The 18,651-nt window shown below is 39.1% G+C and overlaps 1 protein-coding gene across 4 annotated transcripts in view; it reads left to right on the top strand.

Moving 5' to 3' along the window:
• The window catches only part of PLCG2 (phospholipase C gamma 2), a 73,927-nt gene that overhangs the window by 35,011 nt on the left and 20,265 nt on the right, over window positions 1-18,651 (top strand). For all 4 annotated transcript variants that reach the window (XM_065661164.1, XM_065661163.1, XM_065661165.1 and 1 more), the window contains exons 8-23: window positions 883-926; window positions 1,339-1,411; window positions 2,366-2,467; window positions 2,601-2,719; window positions 4,091-4,176; window positions 5,103-5,223; window positions 6,685-6,853; window positions 9,498-9,602; window positions 9,821-9,910; window positions 10,883-11,061; window positions 11,885-12,085; window positions 13,310-13,429; window positions 14,728-14,908; window positions 16,218-16,286; window positions 17,276-17,385; window positions 18,193-18,289. In XM_065661164.1, the coding sequence (XP_065517236.1) occupies window positions 883-926; window positions 1,339-1,411; window positions 2,366-2,467; window positions 2,601-2,719; window positions 4,091-4,176; window positions 5,103-5,223; window positions 6,685-6,853; window positions 9,498-9,602; window positions 9,821-9,910; window positions 10,883-11,061; window positions 11,885-12,085; window positions 13,310-13,429; window positions 14,728-14,908; window positions 16,218-16,286; window positions 17,276-17,385; window positions 18,193-18,289 (1,866 nt within the window). The remainder of the gene's footprint in view (window positions 1-882; window positions 927-1,338; window positions 1,412-2,365; window positions 2,468-2,600; window positions 2,720-4,090; window positions 4,177-5,102; window positions 5,224-6,684; window positions 6,854-9,497; window positions 9,603-9,820; window positions 9,911-10,882; window positions 11,062-11,884; window positions 12,086-13,309; window positions 13,430-14,727; window positions 14,909-16,217; window positions 16,287-17,275; window positions 17,386-18,192; window positions 18,290-18,651) is intronic.

Here is an 18,651-nt window from a genome sequence, read left to right as displayed (position 1 = left end):
ACTACTGTTTCCATGTATTCATTGCACAGATTCATGAAGCTGGTGGAAACTGCATAAGTTTAGTGACTCTGAAAGTTAGGAAGCCTTTAAATCTGTGTGAAACGCAGATTTTGAAATTACTCGCATAAATGTCTGTTGATGATGTGCTTCTTGTTGTTCAACTAGTTGTTAAAATAGAAGCTTCAATAGTCAAAGTCACTGCTGTTTCTTTTGCATACAGCTTTCTCATGCTGTTTAAAAGCAATGCTGGAATTATTGTGAAGTAATAAAGAGTCTCCATTTACTGTCAGGGTTACAGTTTTGGCCATGAAAGTCTAGTTAATTAGCTTAAGCAGAAAAAGTTGAAGAGTGAAACACCGAGTAAAGAGGGTATCTGACTTCCTTAAACTCTTGTTATCATCCCTTGTGGATCATTTCAAAGAAACTCCTCAGTTTGCTTAACAACTGCTTTGGGCCAGTTGGTAAGTTTCCTGTGATCTGTGACTATGCTGTGCCATGCTGGAAGCAATGTAGGTTTTATATTCACATGAATAAATGTAATGGATAATAAGTAGTTTCTTTTTTTTCTTTTTTTGATATCAAACAACAAAAGCTCCCAAGAAACCTAACTTGACTGTGTATAGAAGGTGTGTTATCAACAGCAAGTTTTTTGCCTCAGCACTGCATGTGTTCACACTGAAAGGCCTGAAGTACAGTTGTCAGCCTTGGCAGTATGTTTCCTATGTTTTTAATTAAAAATGCATCTTGCCAACTTCTGTGAAGCTTCTCTAGAAGAGACAGGCATATATTTCCCCTTCTCAAACCAATGGATATTAGATGAAATTAGACAGAAAATTGCATGTTGTTTTATTATTCATCTTTTCCCCCTTTGTTTGTTTTAAGATTCTTGATGAATTCAAAAAGGATTCCTCTGTGTTCATTCTTGGGTGAGGCTCTTAATTTGTATTATTTTTCCACATTTCTATATGTTTATAGCACTGCAGGATTGTCTTTTAATTATATCACTGTTTTTGTGTTCTGCTGCTTTAGTAAGTAAAATGAAATGATACATCTTTTTGCATACAGGAAGGTGAACTTTGGTACTTTTCCCAGTTGATTACTTTCAAAAGTACATCAGGAATCCAGGAAGCTTCTTTAAAAGCTCGAAATACAGTAATTAGATAATACAATATTACAATACTATGTTGACATCGTAAAAAGCTTCTTGGTGGTGGCAGCACATTTATACTATAAACCCAAGATACAAATCTGTTGTCATTTTCTGCTATAACATCAGGTGACACTTGCTCTCTTATTTCTTTGCTTCACTTTCCTTTTGTATTTTTTACTTTTTCCAAGAAATACTGACCGTCCAGATGCTTCAGCAGTTCATCTCCATGACTTCCAGAGATTCCTGCTACGTGAGCAGCAGGTGGGAAGGTTGCAGTAATTCTGAGCTCTTTTTCTTGAGGTTGCCAAGCACATTCTGTGTCCATTAAAAAGAAATGTGATGTGTCATAGAATACGATTAATGTCAGCTGTGACACTGGGCCTTGCAAATATTTCTCCTTTGTTGCCATTGAGATTTGTAAGAACTATTATTTTTCATCTATGTAAAGACTCTGAAGGTGCACCGGAGGACGAGAGGGAGGACAAAGTAAATGCAGTTTTAACAGATCTCCATTTAGTCATGTAGATAAACAGACAAGATAGAAATGAACACTAGATGAACACTAGATGTATGTCAAAGATGACAGCCTGGCCTATTTACAGCTGTCATCATAGGTACATCAGGGGTAGTGCCTTGGCCATGGCCCCATTTTAGCAGCTGTTGCATAAAAAGCTGAGCTGACTGCCCACATTCCAGTCACAGGTGATTTTCTATTGAATGGAACCAGTTCAATGTCCCATGTCAGCAAGCAAATAAGTATGGATGGAGATTGGAACTGTGTCTTTACAATCTTCTCTAATGTTATTTAGCACAGACACAATGGGAGAAAACTGTGCAGTATTTGCTGGGTGCTGCTACGCTCCAGGTTTGCATATATAATTGAAAAGTGAGACCTACCTTTCCTGTATAAGCTTGCTACTTTCTTTTTCTCCCTACTTCACTGTATTAAAAGAAAGTTCAGATTGCACTTAGAAATGAGAGAGATTATAGTAGCATGTATCTTGTGGGCCTCCAATCTTTATAAAGGTACTTAGGTGGAGATCTTATTTTTCTCCCTTAGACTTCACAAAGGAAGTATATTCCCAAGTATATTGGCAGTAAATTAGCTAGATAAGGGAGAAGTAAGTCATATCTGTAGGTCTCCCTGTTCCTCATATGATTTTATATAGAATAACATCACTTCTAAAGGTTTTACCATATTATTATTGTCTGAAGGAATCTTGGGCACATGATCTCAGTAAAGTCCGAGAACGAATGACAAAGTTTATTGATGACACTATGAGAGAAACTGCTGAACCCTTTCTCTTTGTTGATGAGGTAAGATAGTGATCCTTTCTTGTAGCTCCTCTTGGACTTGTCTTTCTTATTAATAGGTTTCTTTTGCTACACTGTATTTCTTCTAGTCTTTTGAGGCAAAAACATTTAAATTCAATCTCTCTTTGTATTGTAGTTCCTTACTTACCTTTTTGCAAAAGAAAACAGTATTTGGGATGAGAAATATGATTCAATAGATGTGCAAGACATGAATAATCCTTTGTCTCACTACTGGATTTCTTCTTCTCATAACACGTAAGTTACCAAAAGTCCCATTCTCTATCCCTGTTCAAACAAACCTAGTGTGTGTTAGGAGAAAGTAAATTATGCCAGATATACACTATGTGGATGTGTGAAACTTCCCAAAAGTATGATGTAAATGTGGCAAATACAGTCTGTGGGACTCGGTTTTCCCCTTCCCTTAAGATCTTAGAGGTTTTGAGATACAACTGAGCTCAGCTGCCAGAAAACCCAAACCCTGAATCCTGTTACAAAAATAAAAAGAAGTCTTGAGTTGAAACTGTTCCAGCCTCTCTGCTTCCACAAATTAAAGTTACTGAAGGAGTTTCCATTATTTCCAAGCACCAACAGCCTCGCTGAGCTAGTATCAGTACTAATTTTACCTGAACATAAGAATGCCATAAGGACTGCACTTGTCCTGTGAGAAAACCTGATACTGTTAGCATGATCTGAAGGGCAGTGGATTTGTTGCCTTGGGAAAGGAGGCAGTTGTGCACTATTGATAGATACTTTGATAGTTTACAGTGTCACAAAGTGGAAAAGATTAGGTTCTGAAAAGGAAAGGAATATGGAGACCTTGAATTACCACATCTGCTGATCAGGGACTTGGTTATTCATGGTCTTTGCCAGCATAAGCATTAGAGCAGAGGTGCCTGAGGCAGATGGAAGAGTACAATTTGCTGTCCATGCTCTTTGTTATTTCTAGCTTATTTTACAGTCAGAACTTCAAAGGCCTTTTTTTATTGTCACTGGTTTTAGAATTTTGTGTTTAGTAACTTAGATGCTGGTTTCTGTAGTTTGTGTTTAAAGGTATGTATCTGTCCCTTTTCCTTGGCAGCCTATAGTATGCAACCTCTTTAGCCCAAATACAAACCTATGTGGTTATGAATTTGGACTATCTTCAAATGAAGGAGATCTGCTCATGTAACACTGAAATAAAAAGAAAGGTGTAAAGGGAAGAGAGATGAAGAAATAAAATATTGCCAGGAATGAAATAAAGTGTATATGGATATAGCTTATAGGTATACTGTGAAGTATAGGGTGGGTATCACTCTAAATACCTTCCACATCCCTCCAACATGATTATGCCTCAGCGTGATGAGGTTTAGGTAAGTTTCAGAGCTCATGATTTCCTCTCCAGAAATGTGTCAGCATTGGTTGATGCTTAGATTGAGCCTTTAACTGCCTGTAATTTGGTGCATTCAAAAATCTGCTAGCATCAGGTTCAGCAGAGTCCAGTTCTTCCATCACAAGTAAAAGAAAAAGTGGTAATAATAAAAAATCAGCATGCACTGTCCATGACAAGAGAAAAAATTTTGCAAGTGAGGGAGTGGGAAGTGGTTGGAATTGACTGCCTGTCTTCTACAATTTCCTTTTACTCCTTAGATATCTGACAGGAGACCAGCTTCGAAGTGAATCCTCCACAGAAGCTTACGTCAGGTGCCTTAGAATGGGCTGTCGATGTATTGAGTGTGAGTAGAGACTTTGTGGAGTGGTTTGTAACTTGTTGCCCATACGAGTAGAGTTTCCCCTGTTTACCAAGAAAGAAAAAAGAACTGAAATCAAGAACTAGTTTGTTTTCTGAAGCTAAAGTTAGTCATATAAAAAGCACTGATTCCCTAAATTGTTTTTCATATGCCTCACTGTTGCCCCATCCATGTGCTGTGGTTCTTGTTCCCTTGGAATTTTAAGAGTATATTTATAAATCTTATTTCACTGTACACTAAAACAGTCTTGGCTCTACTCTATGATAGCATAGGACTTGAACTGGAATCACTTGTGTAGCTTAGATAGTTTGTCTTCATTGTAATTCAGACACGCCTAACGCACAGAGATTTTTGTAATTTGGTGCCATTTGCCATCGTGTTCAACTTGCTTGTAAATCAGTTGATGTGTTGTGTATTTGTTTTCCACCAACTGTATATGCATCTTCATCCATGTACCTTATTGAAAAGTTTGAATTTTGTGTTATTCCACAAGCCACTTGCTACTGCCTGTTCAATTTGGCTAATGCAAAATGTATCTCAAATTAGTTTCAGGTTTAAAAATGACAAAAGAGATAAACTGTCTACTTGTCACTTTTTGAGTGTATTTATCCCTGGATAATTATTGTGAACTAGTATGTCGACAATATAGCTATATGGATTCCTTATTTCCAGATTCCAATATGAAAATGCTTTGGGAAAATTTTATATTGCATTTGATTTGTATTGCTCTCACTTAACTAAGCTTAATTTCCTCTGTGAGAAATATAAATTAAGCTAATAGAATATTTTATTAGAACATGAAAGTCTGTGACTCAGAATGTGCAACACCAAAGATTTGGGTGTTTCTCTGTAGGAGAATTATTTAGGTAACTGCTTAATCTCTTCCTTTTTCAACTGCTTGTCTTTCCTAGTGGATTGCTGGGATGGTCCTGATGGGAAACCCATCATTTACCATGGATGGACACGGACAACAAAGATCAAATTTGATGATGTAGTACAGGCGATCAAAGATCATGCTTTTGTTGCATCTGAGTAAGCTTTGATTTATTTTCCTTAAGCCTGTTTTCGTACACTTAGAACTTTGCAAACTTTTTCTATTCTAAAGCAAAAAAGTAATAGGAGAATAATGACATCCCAGTAGTTTTCATTATTGCCAAATGTGGGTCTTTAATAGGTTCTGTTTTGAGGAAAATTCCTATTACATAACAATTTTCTCATCAGGAAGATAGTGAGTGCCCTAAAGCTATCTCCTTGCTTGGGGCTTTTGTTAAATTGATGTGTGAAACATGCTGAAGGTTGTGTCTTTCTAATTATAAAGTACTACAAGTGACAAAGCTATGTCTGTCAGGTGTTCATGTTCTCAGGGAGGTCTTAGCTGAGAAGATGTAGAATTCAAAGCATGCCTCCTGAACCGATAACCTGGGTTTAAATCTGCATCTCTGCTTTGCCCTTCTGTAACTTGCACTGAGATACCTTTAGCATGAAAACAAACACTGCCTAAAAAATTGGGAAAGAGATAAGGCTGTGGTGTCCTGTTTTTCCACTTTACCAGCTGGACATAGAAAAGTGTTATTTTGTCACGTGGGACAGTGTCTGCACAGACATATTGTGTTAATGACAACCATAAAATATGATGCGTTATGGATTCAGAACATCAGTACCATGAATACAGTGTGATGCTTTCCCTACTTGCATTAAGGGATACGCTGCCCAGAAAGAATATTGACATATTTCCTGGATACAGTGACATTAGAAAAGCCAAAGCTCATCCAGAGATGAAATTGCTGAGGGCTATGAAGGACAGCAGGAAAGACTTCTGCAGTTACAATTGCAACAAAAGGAAGCTGAAGAAAAATGTGAGCCTGCTACTGAACTGGACAGGAGACTTAGTGACTGGAGAAAGCTGAAGTATTTGGTGCTTTCTCTGCCTCAGATTTCAATACTGGGGCCAGAGCACATGATAGCCAAGGGGAAGTTCACAGAAGTAAGCTTGTTTAGGTTCAAGAAGACGTTAATGAGGGAGTCTGGCTGCTGTCTTCCACTGCCTAGTGGATGATTATAGGGAAGATGGAGCCAAACTTTTCTCAGAATGCATGTGAAGAAAAACAGACACTATTTTAAGCAGAGGTGAAATAAATTGTCACATAATGATGCTTTATCCCTGAAACTGTGCCTGAGGAGCTTGAAAAGAATATTTGTCCTTCCACATATTCACATCTTGGCTAAACAAAACTCTGAGCAACCTGATCCAATCTAGGAATTGGGCCTTCCCAAAGAAGGGGTTTTGACTAGATGGCCTCCAGAGGTCCCATCTGACCTTGGTAACTCTTTGATTGCACATCTGTTATTAACTGTTGCGTGTCTGTTCCTTTTTCTTCTTGCTTGTTCTAAATATTTTCTTTGACGGGGTGAGGGAGGGTGTGCTTTTTGCTTGTCTTGCCAGTGGTAGCAAAAAGAAATTGTCTTCATTGACCTTTGCTTTCTCCATCAAAGATACCCACTCATTCTGTCAATTGAAGAGCACTGTAGCGTGGAGCAGCAGCGACACATGGCCAAAGTGTTCAAGGAGGTATTTGGGGATCAGCTTTTAATGAAGCCTGTTGAAGCCAGTGCAGATCAGCTACCATCACCAACCCAGCTGAAAGAAAAAATCATCATCAAGGTAGGCTCATTTTGTGTGCTTGTAGGTAAAACAAGAAAACAAGAGCAGGAGCCAGAAATACTACTTCTGGCTTCACAGCTTAGCTGTTGACAGACAACGAAACCCATGCTTTAGGTGTGTACTAGGAACATTCTGCAATATTGCACAGAATTCTGTAGAACTACATATTAAAGTGCTCGCTATTGGTTTTCTTTGAGTAAGTGTTCCTAGTTCAAGTGCCAGATTGAATGTCAGCTCTTTCCTAAAGGTCTTCCAGCTCCTGAAATGTCGTTGCTAAAATCTTAGCAAGGGTTCACTGCTGCAGGTGCTCATCATAATCTTACACAGTGTGGTCTGCTTAAAGATGATTGAACTATGTTCTTTAATAGAAAGTTAATTAGTATTATTAACTCCCTCCCCCCCACCCCCAGCCAGCAAAGAGTGTCTCTCGTTCAGATAAAGCTCATAGTACTTGCAGGTTGCACAATTAAGTTGTCAGAATTGCTTGCAAGCTGCAAAAGTTGATGGTGTTTACTAGCTCGGTGTGATTTGTGAACCTCATAAAGTCCAACAAGGCCAAGTGCAAGGTCCTGCACCTGTGTCGGGGCAGTCCCAAGCACAAATACGGGCTGTATTGAGAGCAGCCCTGAGGAGAAGGAATTGGGGGTGCTCATTGACAAGAAGCTCAACATGACCCAGCAGTGTGTACATGCAGCCCAGAAAGCCAAACACATCCTGGGCTGCATCAAAAGGAGTGTGACCAGCAGGTCCAGGGAGGGAATTCTCCCCTTCTACTCTGCTCTCACAAGACCCCACCTGGATTACAGCATTCAGCTCTGGGGCCCCCAGCATAAGAAGGACATGGACCTGTTGGTCCATGATGATGCTCAAAGGGCTGGAGCACCTCTCCTATGAAAGCAGGCTGAGAGAGTTGGCTTGCTCAGCCTGGAGAAGGGAAAGCTTCAGGGAGATCTTGGAACATCTTCCAATACCTAAAGGGGCCTACATGGAAGCTGGGGAGGGACTTTTTACAAGGGCCTGTAATGATAGGACAAGGGGAATTGCTTTACACTGGCACAGGGGAGATTTAGATTAGACATTAGGAAGAAGTTCTTCCCTGTGAGGGTGCTGAGGCGCTGGCACAGGGTGCCCAGAGAAGCTGTGGCTGCCCCATCCCTGGCAGTGTTCAAGGCCAGGTTGGACACAGGGGCTTGGAGCAACCTGGGGAAGGGAAGGCGTCCCTGCCCATGGCAGGGGTTGGAATTGGGTGAGCTTTAAGGTCCCTTCCAACCCAAACCATTCTATGATTATATTTAAATATGCAATTTATGAGCCACTTGTGAAACACACGTGTGCTCCTGTTAGAAGGCAGTCACTGTTAGACTGTCTGGGCAATACAGATGTTTTACTCACTGCTGTTGTGGTGCAACATGAGGCAGATAACCAAATTAAGATCTCTCAGATTGAAAGCTTTAGTAGAACTTTACACAAAGCAAAAATCAGGTGGAGGATGTGTGGGCTGCTCATGATTTCTTTAGTAAAATAATAATTACTTTTGTCTCTGCTTCAGTTCTCCAGCTTTTATAACAGTACTGCATCCTGGTTATCAAACTCCTGAACAGATGAAATAAGGGTAGATATACGTATACAGCTCTTAAAGTAGCTCTTAAATCTACCTCTTAAAGTATGGCTGGAAATAACAGCACCCCACTATAAGGTGCAGAAGTTCTGTGCGTAAGTTTTTGGGGTTTTTTTCCCCTTCAGTCTGTCTGTTGTTACCTTGCAGAGCATAGAGGGGAGTTGGATAGGCACATGAATAATAACATGACAGAGCTGATTTAAAGGGAATTACAAACTAATATGAGCCTGCAGAAGAGAACATCCATATCACTCTGTCCTGTCTAGAAGAGTGTTGAAGTCCTTACGTGCTTCAGCACCTGCCAGTAAGCTGGTTGTATTGTTTGGCTTTAGTTTGGAAAATGTTGTCAGTAAACAGCCAGAGGCCACTCCTGCTTCAGGGGCCTGTGGGGTTTTTCAGATAAGCCTGTCAAGTTGAAACCTACCGACAGCAGGTTATGCAGAACTGAATGTAGTTGAGAACTGCTAGATACGAGACGATTAATCCCATCATTAACTGCAGTTAAGTGTTTGAAGTTATTCTTAGCCCCTTGAGCTGCTGTTTTTTATGAGCTCTCTCAAGAAAGCAGAATTTAGACCCTCTTTTCATAAAGTATTTCCCTTCTGCTCATTTTTTCATGCAGAACTGTGCATTTGTCAACTTGGATTCCTTATCACTTTGTTTTGGGTTTTGTTCCTTATGTCCTGCTCTCTGCAGAGGGATTCTTGTTTTAGCCTTATTTCTTGGTATTTGCTAATTCACATTTTCTGTCCTCTGAAGAACGGTGAGCTCATTCAAGCTAGTTATTTCTTCATTGTTTGGCTGATACCTTCACTAAATTTTTAACCTTTAATTCCAGCCCTGTTGCATAAAGCCTTGTGGAACAGCTGTATTTATGGTAATCATAGAAGGTGGCTGTACAGTGGAGAGAAACACTTCCTGTAATATTGTTGTCTGTGTATACTGAAATATTTTGACCAATTTTATATGATTCTATGCGAATGAATATGGTGTTTTGTTTTGTTTTGGTTTTGTTTTGTTTTTAAGCATAAAAAACTGGGGCCAAAGGGAGATATTGATGTGAACTTGGAAGACAAGAAAGAAGAAAAAAACCAGCAAGGAGAACTTTACATGTGGGACACAATAGAACAGGTATCACTTATGTGACATTTGCTGCAGTCTGTTACTAGGTTGTGTAATACTGGAAATTTACATTAATTTTCTCCATATTTGTGTAACTAGTATTGTCAGTTCAATAGGTGTGAATGAGGGGAAGAGGTATTCTGTTTATTGTTACACCTAGTTTTGAAATGGTGGTTGTTGAGTTTTCTTCTGTCTTGTTAATGGTTTTAATATCTCTCAATTCTTAGAAATGGACTCGGCACTACTGTGCTATTGCTGATGAAAAGCTTTCATTCAGTGATGATATCGAACAGAATGCTGATGAAGAATTAACAAAGGTGATGGCTATGTTTTGTTATTTAAGCATGTTCTTTTTATTCACTCAGATTATTTGAGTGTCTAGAGATGCATATTTTTTTTATGCCAGTGTTGAAATTGTAGAGGATGCATGTCAGATAACAAGCGTGTATGGAGATGAAACCCTTTTAAAAAGGTTTTTTTGCCACAGTACTCCAGTTAACCCTATTTTTAATAAAAGAACATTTTCCCTTGGCTAATTTGCAAAGACGAGTACAAAGACAAATATAATTGTATTTAAATGCCAGTGCTGATGTGTGTGCTGACAGTCAAAGTCTTTATATGCCTTTGGCTAGACATTACTGAGATTCTCAAACTAGACAGAATGATGACCTAAGGTTTGTTGTGTTAGCATTACAGCACACCTCTTGCACAATCCATGTTCATTTCATGTTTGGAAAGTGTTTGTCATAGGTAAGCATGTATTACTTGGCTGTTGTGCATGAGAAGTATGGAGCTCAGTAAGGTTTGCAATAGCAAAGGTCATTGTTATGACCTTTCAGTTTTCCATGCATGCTGTTATGTTGCCAACATACATGGGCATGCTTCATAGATCTCTGCACATGCACAGCATTTTACCTATTCACCTAGTTGTTAATGTCAGTAAGATAATTAAGGAAGAACATAGATGAATCCTGGGAAAAGCTGATTAGAAACTCTAAATAAGTAGTAGGGTTTTTTTTTCCTTGAAAATATATATTGGTGTTTGCATTGCTGCATTTTTTCAATATTTGAATAACACTAAAATTGATCACTGCTCTAAAGAAATGGCTTGACTGGGGAGTAGAGGCAGAGGTGACTATGAACGTGATTGGCTTGTTTATGGAAGGGGAAAGTTCAGGGCTAGGAAACTGAATTCCAGAAATAGTACATTGTTATATCAGTAATAAGTACTTTGTTTCAAAATCATAAAATTAGAAATGTACTGTAAAAACTCTTATTCTCTGGTCTAGGAGGTGAAACGTACTGAACTGCACTTAAAAGAGAAATGGTTCCATGGGAAAATGAAAGAGGGGAGAACAACTGCTGAGAAATTGCTCCAGGAATATTGTGCTGAAATGGGTGGCAAGGATGGGACATTCCTAGTTAGGGAAAGTGAAGCTTTCCCTAATGATTGCACCTTGTCATTCTGGTATGGTGATTGTCATAAAAGTTTTATGTGGGTTTTGTTAGGTTTATGGCATTGTACAAAAAATGTATGTATTTTTCAAGTACACATTTATAGCTCAGAGGAAATATGAATGAAGAGTTGTTAAAATTACTACAATGTTATTGATGATATTGTGAAAGACTACTTTCTAAATGAAACTTCAGTTTTAACATAGTGCATTTTGGCAAAGTAGGGTTTATTTGAAGTGTTACAGTTGTCAAGAGAGGGCTGAGTTTGATTTTCCTCTCTCAACCCTCAGCTTTTCTGGTGCTCAGTCAGGATATAGGATTTGTTATTTCTTCAGGGCCAAAATTCAGTCTTTAAATTTAGGGATAAATTACTGGTTTCTATGCTGTACAGATAGTCTCATGAGTGTACCTTTATTACCAGAGATTGATCTTTTTAATGAAAAGATTCTCTAGAGGGAAAATAATAAAGACTTTTGGGGTGTGTGTCTGTGGCTTTATGGTAGTCTGGGTTTGTTTTTTCTTCTGGTTTGGACAGTATGAAGGATAGTGTATCAGATTTATTTCTGACCAAGAGAGCTGTTGGAGCAAATTTTGCAGGGAATAAGTGTATGCCAAATTTAAAGCCATTGTGGGTTGAAAGTTACTATTTTTGATCCTGTAATATTACTTGTCAGAATTTTTGTTGCTATTCTTTGGGTTTTTCATGAGATGGTACAGATTTCTTGCCTCTTCACAAGCTCACCAAGTAGTTGGCCGAGAACAGGTGAGGAAATGCTTCAAAAGAAGAAAACCTGTTATAAAACCTCTTTTCCTTATACTTCTCTTCACTGCTTTAGGAGGTCAGGTAGAGTCCAGCACTGCCGGATCCGTTCTTCGAGTGATGGGGACACTGTGAAATACTACCTGACGGACAACCTCACTTTTGATAGCATCTATGATCTCATTCAACACTACAAGGAAGCCCTCTTACGATGTGCTGAATTTGAGCTGCGCCTGACTGATGCTGTGCCTAATCCCAGCCCTCACGAGACTAAAGAGTATGTATAACAGAAGGCAAGAACCAGGGCTGTAATGTCAGTGTCCTTTGCATTGTTTTAGATGGTCTTTGATTTTTGCATAGAAAATTCCCCAGATTCAGGAGCTTGTCAGATGTCATAGGAACAGGCTTCCCTGCAAGATGGTAAGATCACTGGCTTTGTGAGAGCCTGGTACAACAGTGAGCAGTCACTGGGAAAGCAATTGACAGCAGCAACTAGGAAAATCAGTGAGAGCTGTAATGCTGTGGAAGTGTGCCAATTCCTCCTTTCTCTACACTGTGTTCTACAGCACCCAGTCGGTTGGCTTAGACATTTAGAAGTCGGCTGTGGCCTGGCAACTAAGTGGTCATGATCTGTGCCATCTGGAAACTCTATTACTGGGGCAGTGAGCCCAGTTTCATTTTCCTAATCCCGTCCCCCACCTCACCCCTGTCGCAGTTGGTTAGGCTGATTTCGCCCCATGCTGGTAGGAAGTAGTACAGCTTGGAGTTTATTTTCAGCAGGCCTTTGCCTGATGTAGGCCCTGAGCAGAGCTTGCTCTTGGTTGCTGACAGTGTAATCACTGCCCTTTGTTCTGGTGTGTTTTTTTTTTTTTTTGCAATGAGAAAAAGTAAATCTCCTTTGCATGTGAAATACTGATCTGTGACTTTAAACTTATTTTTTTACTCCTGTGCCCTGAGATTTGGGAGTCACTCACCACCTCTAGATAACTTTGGAAACCAGTGAGAGAGGAGAGTATATTCCGGGTTGGGCTTTTCTGCCTTTCTGTATGAGGTTGAGATGTACTGCCAGTATAAGTGGCCATAGCTTCACTAAAGACTCATTAAATCCAAGATAGGTGCATCCCTACTGTGAAAAAAATAGAAAAATACGAATGCCTGGTGTTTTCTTCTTTATCTGTATTTGGGCTTTTCCTTAAACCTACTATGTCAGAACTGAATAAACTACTCATAACTGAATGGCCGACTGAAAGGAAGAAAGGCAGATTTATGATTTCAGACAGACAAGGTGTTCTGATATATTCTTGATTCTTACATCCAAAATAAGCTCCTGCATTACAATGTCTTGTAATTAGCTGCTGCCACAGGTGGCAAGATGGGGAAAATCTAATACATAATTTTCCTTGTAATATTTGAAACTATTGTTAATAACACTGCCTGATATTCTTACTGAATAGCATTTGGCAAGCTTTGTGTCATCCTTTGTCCATTTTAACTGTTGTAGTTGGTACTATAGCAACTTGAGTCGGGGAGAGGCAGAAGACATGCTGATGCGAATTCCTCGAGATGGCGCCTTTTTGATTAGAAAGAGAGATGAACCTGATTCGTTTGCCATGACTTTCAGGTAAGAAAAGGCAGATATGACTGCATTACCTAGTAGCACAACAGTGTTCTTATTTTCCTTACTTAAAAATAATGTGGGTGGGTTTTTTTTGTTTGGTTTGGTTTTTTTTGGGTTTGTTTTTTTTTTCAGAGTAATTTCTTGCTTTCAAATGTGCAGTAATTAGCATGGTTGGTTTACATAGTATGAGGATGTATACAAGAGTTGATTTGTGACTGGAATAAACCTTTATGCTTTTATAAAAAACATTTGGGCATCGACTGACCCTTTCTTCTAATACAGAACTGTGCATGGCTCTTTATTCCTTGACACTCCTTAGTATAGAGTGTTATTTTGAAGCTTTCTTTGGTGCTGGTTCAGCAGTGATTCTAGGTCCTTATCCCCTGGGAATCCTACCCCATCATGTAACTGACAGAAATTAAATGTTGAAATGAAATTGTCACTTTTATTACCAGGGAATATACTTTTGAAATTGTGATTCTTGGAATAACGGTAATAAAATGTATAGAAATGTGGTGTTCTTGATTGAGCCTTCAAATCAAATTGCAGTTCTCTGAAAATGTCTATTTCTGCAACATATAAAATTGGTTTTGAAAAAATAATACTTTTCCTCTTATTTACATGCCTTATTGTATATTGAAGGTGGCCAGAATTCCCCAGTCCCCTCTGAACTTTGGTTTCTGCTGTTACCAGGGTGGATGTTGAAGTAACTGGACCTGCAGCATCTCAATAAAACTATTTCACAGTGGGGAAAACAAGAAGCACCAAAACTTCAGCAGCTTGAAAAGGATGCAGGGGTCTTCTGTGGGTGGGACGGTTGCCAGTGTTTCTACTGTGTTACTGTTATCAGGACAAGCACAAATCTTGTATTCAAGCACAAGAATTTTTTCCTTCCAAAATTGATTCCTGCAGTTATGAGATTATAGGGAAGAGACAGCAACTCACTTTGAGGGTAGTATGCCTGTCACTTAGGGGCAGTGTAGCATCATCATCATCAGGTTCCAGAAGGACTCTGATCATTTGTGTTTCTGTGAAGGTGACAGATTACCTATGTGTAGGGGGGGAAATCTAAGCAAAACATGGATATGTTTCAGGGCCCTGTATATTGTAGAAAAGCGAGAGTGTCTTTTTGTGCATTTAATCAGGCAACTGGAACTCAATTTGAATAAAAGAGGCTTTGGAAGAGGGAGAAATTATTTCATGTGATTCAGATGCACAAATGCATTTGTTCCCAGTTTACAGCACTGGTGCTTTCACTGCAAGTACTAGTACCTCTTACAGCACCTGCACTTCTTTCACAGAGCGGAAGGGAAGGTGAAGCACTTCCGAATTCAGCAAGAAGGTCGTCACTTTGTGCTTGGAACCTCAGCCTATTTTGAGAGTTTAGTGGAGCTGGTAACGTACTATGAGAAGCATCCGCTGTACAGGAAGATGAAATTGCGTTACCCGGTAACTGAGGAGCTGCTGGAGCGCTACAGCATGGTGAGTGATGGTCATGGTACAGTTGCCGTGGTGTACTGAGTTTCAGATCTAGTGGTGCTCGGTTTGATTGCAGCTCTGGCAGGTGCACATACTTTTCTTATCTGTGAAACTGAGGTGGTTATACTGACTTCTCTCACAAAGGTTTTGAGATATGTGAAGGAAAGAGCTTCATCTTTGGTGACAGGTCAACTCTTGCCTTCCTCCTGGTTTGATTAGCAAACGGTGCTCTGTGAATTGGGGGATTGTTGCTCTGCTAAAATGAGTTTTTGATAATAGCCTTGCCTGCATTTGGCCCTGTCTCTGTTGCTGGAGTGGACAGAGATTTTAAAATGATCATGCAGAGGCCAATTGCTAAGCATTTCAGAAGGAAAGGATGTATTCTGCTGTGCCCCTGGCTCTGGATGGGTGATGGCATTTGCTTCACCACAGTAGAGCCATCTCAGAGATGGCATCCAACTGCCTTCTGTGGTAAAAAGTGAGAGGTACTTACAAAGCTCACTCTTTGAGATACACATGAAGAAATCTCCCTGAGACATACTTGCCTCTGTCCATAGACTAGACTAGGAGCCTGGATAATTAGCTTAGAAGAGACGCCTGCTTTCTGGATGGACGTGTTTCTTGATGAGAGAGCTTTGCTGAAGTAACTGGCTTTTGAAAAGCCTGAGATGACGTCTTCTATTTTCAAATATATGTCTGCAGGGGTATGTTAGAAAAGCTGCAGGGAAGACACCTCTGGCATGTTTGAGGAAATTAAAACCTGGGCTTTTATTTTTTCTGGGGAGCCAAAGAGGGATTGAAAATATTTTAGACCTCAGGATTTTTTATTACGTTGCCTGTAGCTAAGGTTCTGCATCCTAGGATCAGGTCCAAATGGGAACTCCAGGAGAGAATAAGATTAAGTATATGACTGTGTGTATTGTTTTAGAATTTTTATCTAATAGTGAAACCAGCACTGGGACTAAAGTACTGTAACACAAAAATCGTAAGTGTAGGTGTTGTCTTCCCTGGTTGCACATAGAAGGGTACTCACAATCTCACAGCTATTTGACCGATTAAGAGATAACCTTTGTGAGGTATTGCTGTTTCATTGTGCTTTACTTCATTAAACTGAGGCATAGACAGATTAAATAACAAACTCACATTCAGCTATATTCAAGTATATAAATGAGCATAACAGAGGTGTCTTGCTTCCCTCCTCTCCTGTTTGCCTAGATGTTGTCAAAAGGTGGTTTCAGCTACGGATGCTCATTCAGTACTTCTGTAATTTTTGATTCCTGTAACTTCTTTTTCCCTTTCTTCCTGTTTGCAGGAAAAAGATATTAACTCCCTTTACGATGTCAAGATGTATGTGGAACCCAGTGAAATCACCCCTACAGTGGTATGCTTAAAGAGAGATATTCACACTTATTGTAGGCCTCTGAAAATTACAAGACTTGCTTGTTGATTTCCTGTTAGCAGTAAAGAATTATTGAAAGTGTTAGGCTGCTTCATTTATGGGGGACTGGACAGCAGAAATTTAAAGGGTGTGACGCTTTTCTAGTATTTCTTTAAAAGTTGTACCCACACATTTTTATTTATATGCTTTCTGCATAAAAATGGTGGCTTTGGTCTATTAATGAATTATTAAGGTTTGTCCTCCTTTAGGATATATATGTTTTAAAAACAAGTGGCACAGCAAACGTCTACTTATCTCTGGGTTTTATTATGCCCTGCCAACTTGTAAATTCCCATAAAAATTTGCCTGCTTGTAAATTTTGTTGGCTGTAATTCTTTTTCATCTTTTTGGCCAGTGAATTTGCATTGCTGCTGAAGAATTTAGGTAGCAGTAAATCCAAGATAAAGAAATTGCTTCTCCTGCTAAAACTGCATGTCTTCGTAAAGGAAATGTGACCAGCGGGATAGCTGGTGTGGTTTGGAAGTGGAGGCTTTGTAGGCACCTAAGCCTACAGCCTCTGACAGTGTATGAATACATGTAATGAAGACAGAGGACTGATATTTCACTATGTGGTTCTCCTTTTTCCTTTTTTCCTTCTTTTTTTTGAGTATGTGTGTGTCTTGCAGTTATTATGTTACTCCACTCATAAAAGAAAGATTCTTTTTAGCTTGTTTCCAAGCTGGTAACTTGAATAGAATTCAAGTAGCATCACTTGCTACCACCAATAGATGTCACTCTGGAACTTTAGTATTTTAGTACTGTGTTTTCCAAGCTTCATAACAAAAAAAAAAAAAAAAAAAGAAAAAAAAAAGAAAAAAAAAGATCCAATCCCCCTTTTTAATTTTTTTTTGTTTGCTTTAAGTAAGATTGCATTATTGATTATTTTATAACCCATCCCGCTTGATAACCCCCTTGCTCTGTTTCTCTTAAAGCCTCAGAGAACTGTGAAAGCCTTGTATGACTACACAGCCAAAAGAAGTGATGAATTGAGCTTCTCTCAAGGAGCTTTAATTCATAATGTCACAAAGGAAACAGGAGGCTGGTAAGGACAAAGACTCCTCATAGGAGAACTCCTGGTGACTTCCTAGATGGATTTAAAAATTGACCTTTGGGTGGTAGTTTTTAAAAGATTTGCCTATTGTCTGATTGCTGCTTACTGACTGTGGCATTATAAATCTTAATGCCAAAAAATCCAAACCCTCATCCTCAAGTCTTCTTTCATGTCTTTTTCCATTTTTCTATCCTGCAGCAATAACCTCAGCCTGCAGAACCTCCATAGCCCAGTGTATCCAGCATTTCTCCTTTAATACATTAATCCTTCCTGAACACTTGTGTATTCTGGGAAGTCGTGTATCTGTTACCATTGACATCATTGCTCTGTTTCTTCCATTGCTCTGCTAAGTACTTCTTGGGAATCAAACCCACCTTTTTTAGTTCTCTGTACAGTCTCCTTTCATAAGAGGTTTTCTTTCTTAGAAGGCTTGTAAATTGCTTGGAAAGCTTGGGAATCTAATGTTTCCCTGTAGTTTCTGCAGGGTAATCAACCACATAATAGTATTTTTAGTACTGGAGGGGGAAAAAGCCTCTTAAGTAATTAATTGCAGTTTACAATAACTGTAATCCCTCTGAAATAGTCTGTTACTACAGTTAATGATCACTTTGTTAGAGCTTTTTGCTACTTCATCACTTATATTTTGGTGATAGCCAGCTAGACTGTCACCGGTAGGGGGTTATTAATGACCAATTTCTTGAGGATTATTGCTTCATTAATGGCCTCTTGAAGCTTTTGAGCTATGGGGGGTTTTGTGCGTGGGTATATCTATATATACACTTTCCTTTTTAAATTCAGGTGGAAGGGGGATTATGGAGAAAAAGTCCAACACTATTTTCCATCTAATTATGTTGAAGACCTGTCATCTGAAAACTCTGCTGAGCTTGAAAACCAGGTGAGGGTTAAAGTTGGTCTGCTGTCTGACCCTAGAAGATGCTGCCTACTGGATGTGGAAGTCTGCTTTAGAGCATTATGACTCTGCATGCTGTGTTTGAGAGAACATGAAATAAAGGAATGAATGCGTTCTTCACCATTCTCTGAATGTTATTGTCAGAACACCCCTTGTAAAAAAACTACTTAAGGAGATAGCTGGTTTGGTGGGGTTTTAGGAGATTATAATAGTTTCCTGCTAATGTAAATATACCAGTTCAGATTTTTCAGATACTTTGGCTAAACAGTAATTACTGTAATTGCGTATATAATTACTGCTTTAATATTTTTATATAAGAAAACTACGTGTAAAACCACATCTTACTA

Source organism: Lathamus discolor, chromosome Z (assembly GCF_037157495.1).
Source record: "Lathamus discolor isolate bLatDis1 chromosome Z, bLatDis1.hap1, whole genome shotgun sequence".
Lineage (NCBI taxonomy): Eukaryota > Metazoa > Chordata > Aves > Psittaciformes > Psittacidae > Lathamus > Lathamus discolor.
This window is presented reverse-complemented; position numbering and strand designations above follow the sequence as displayed.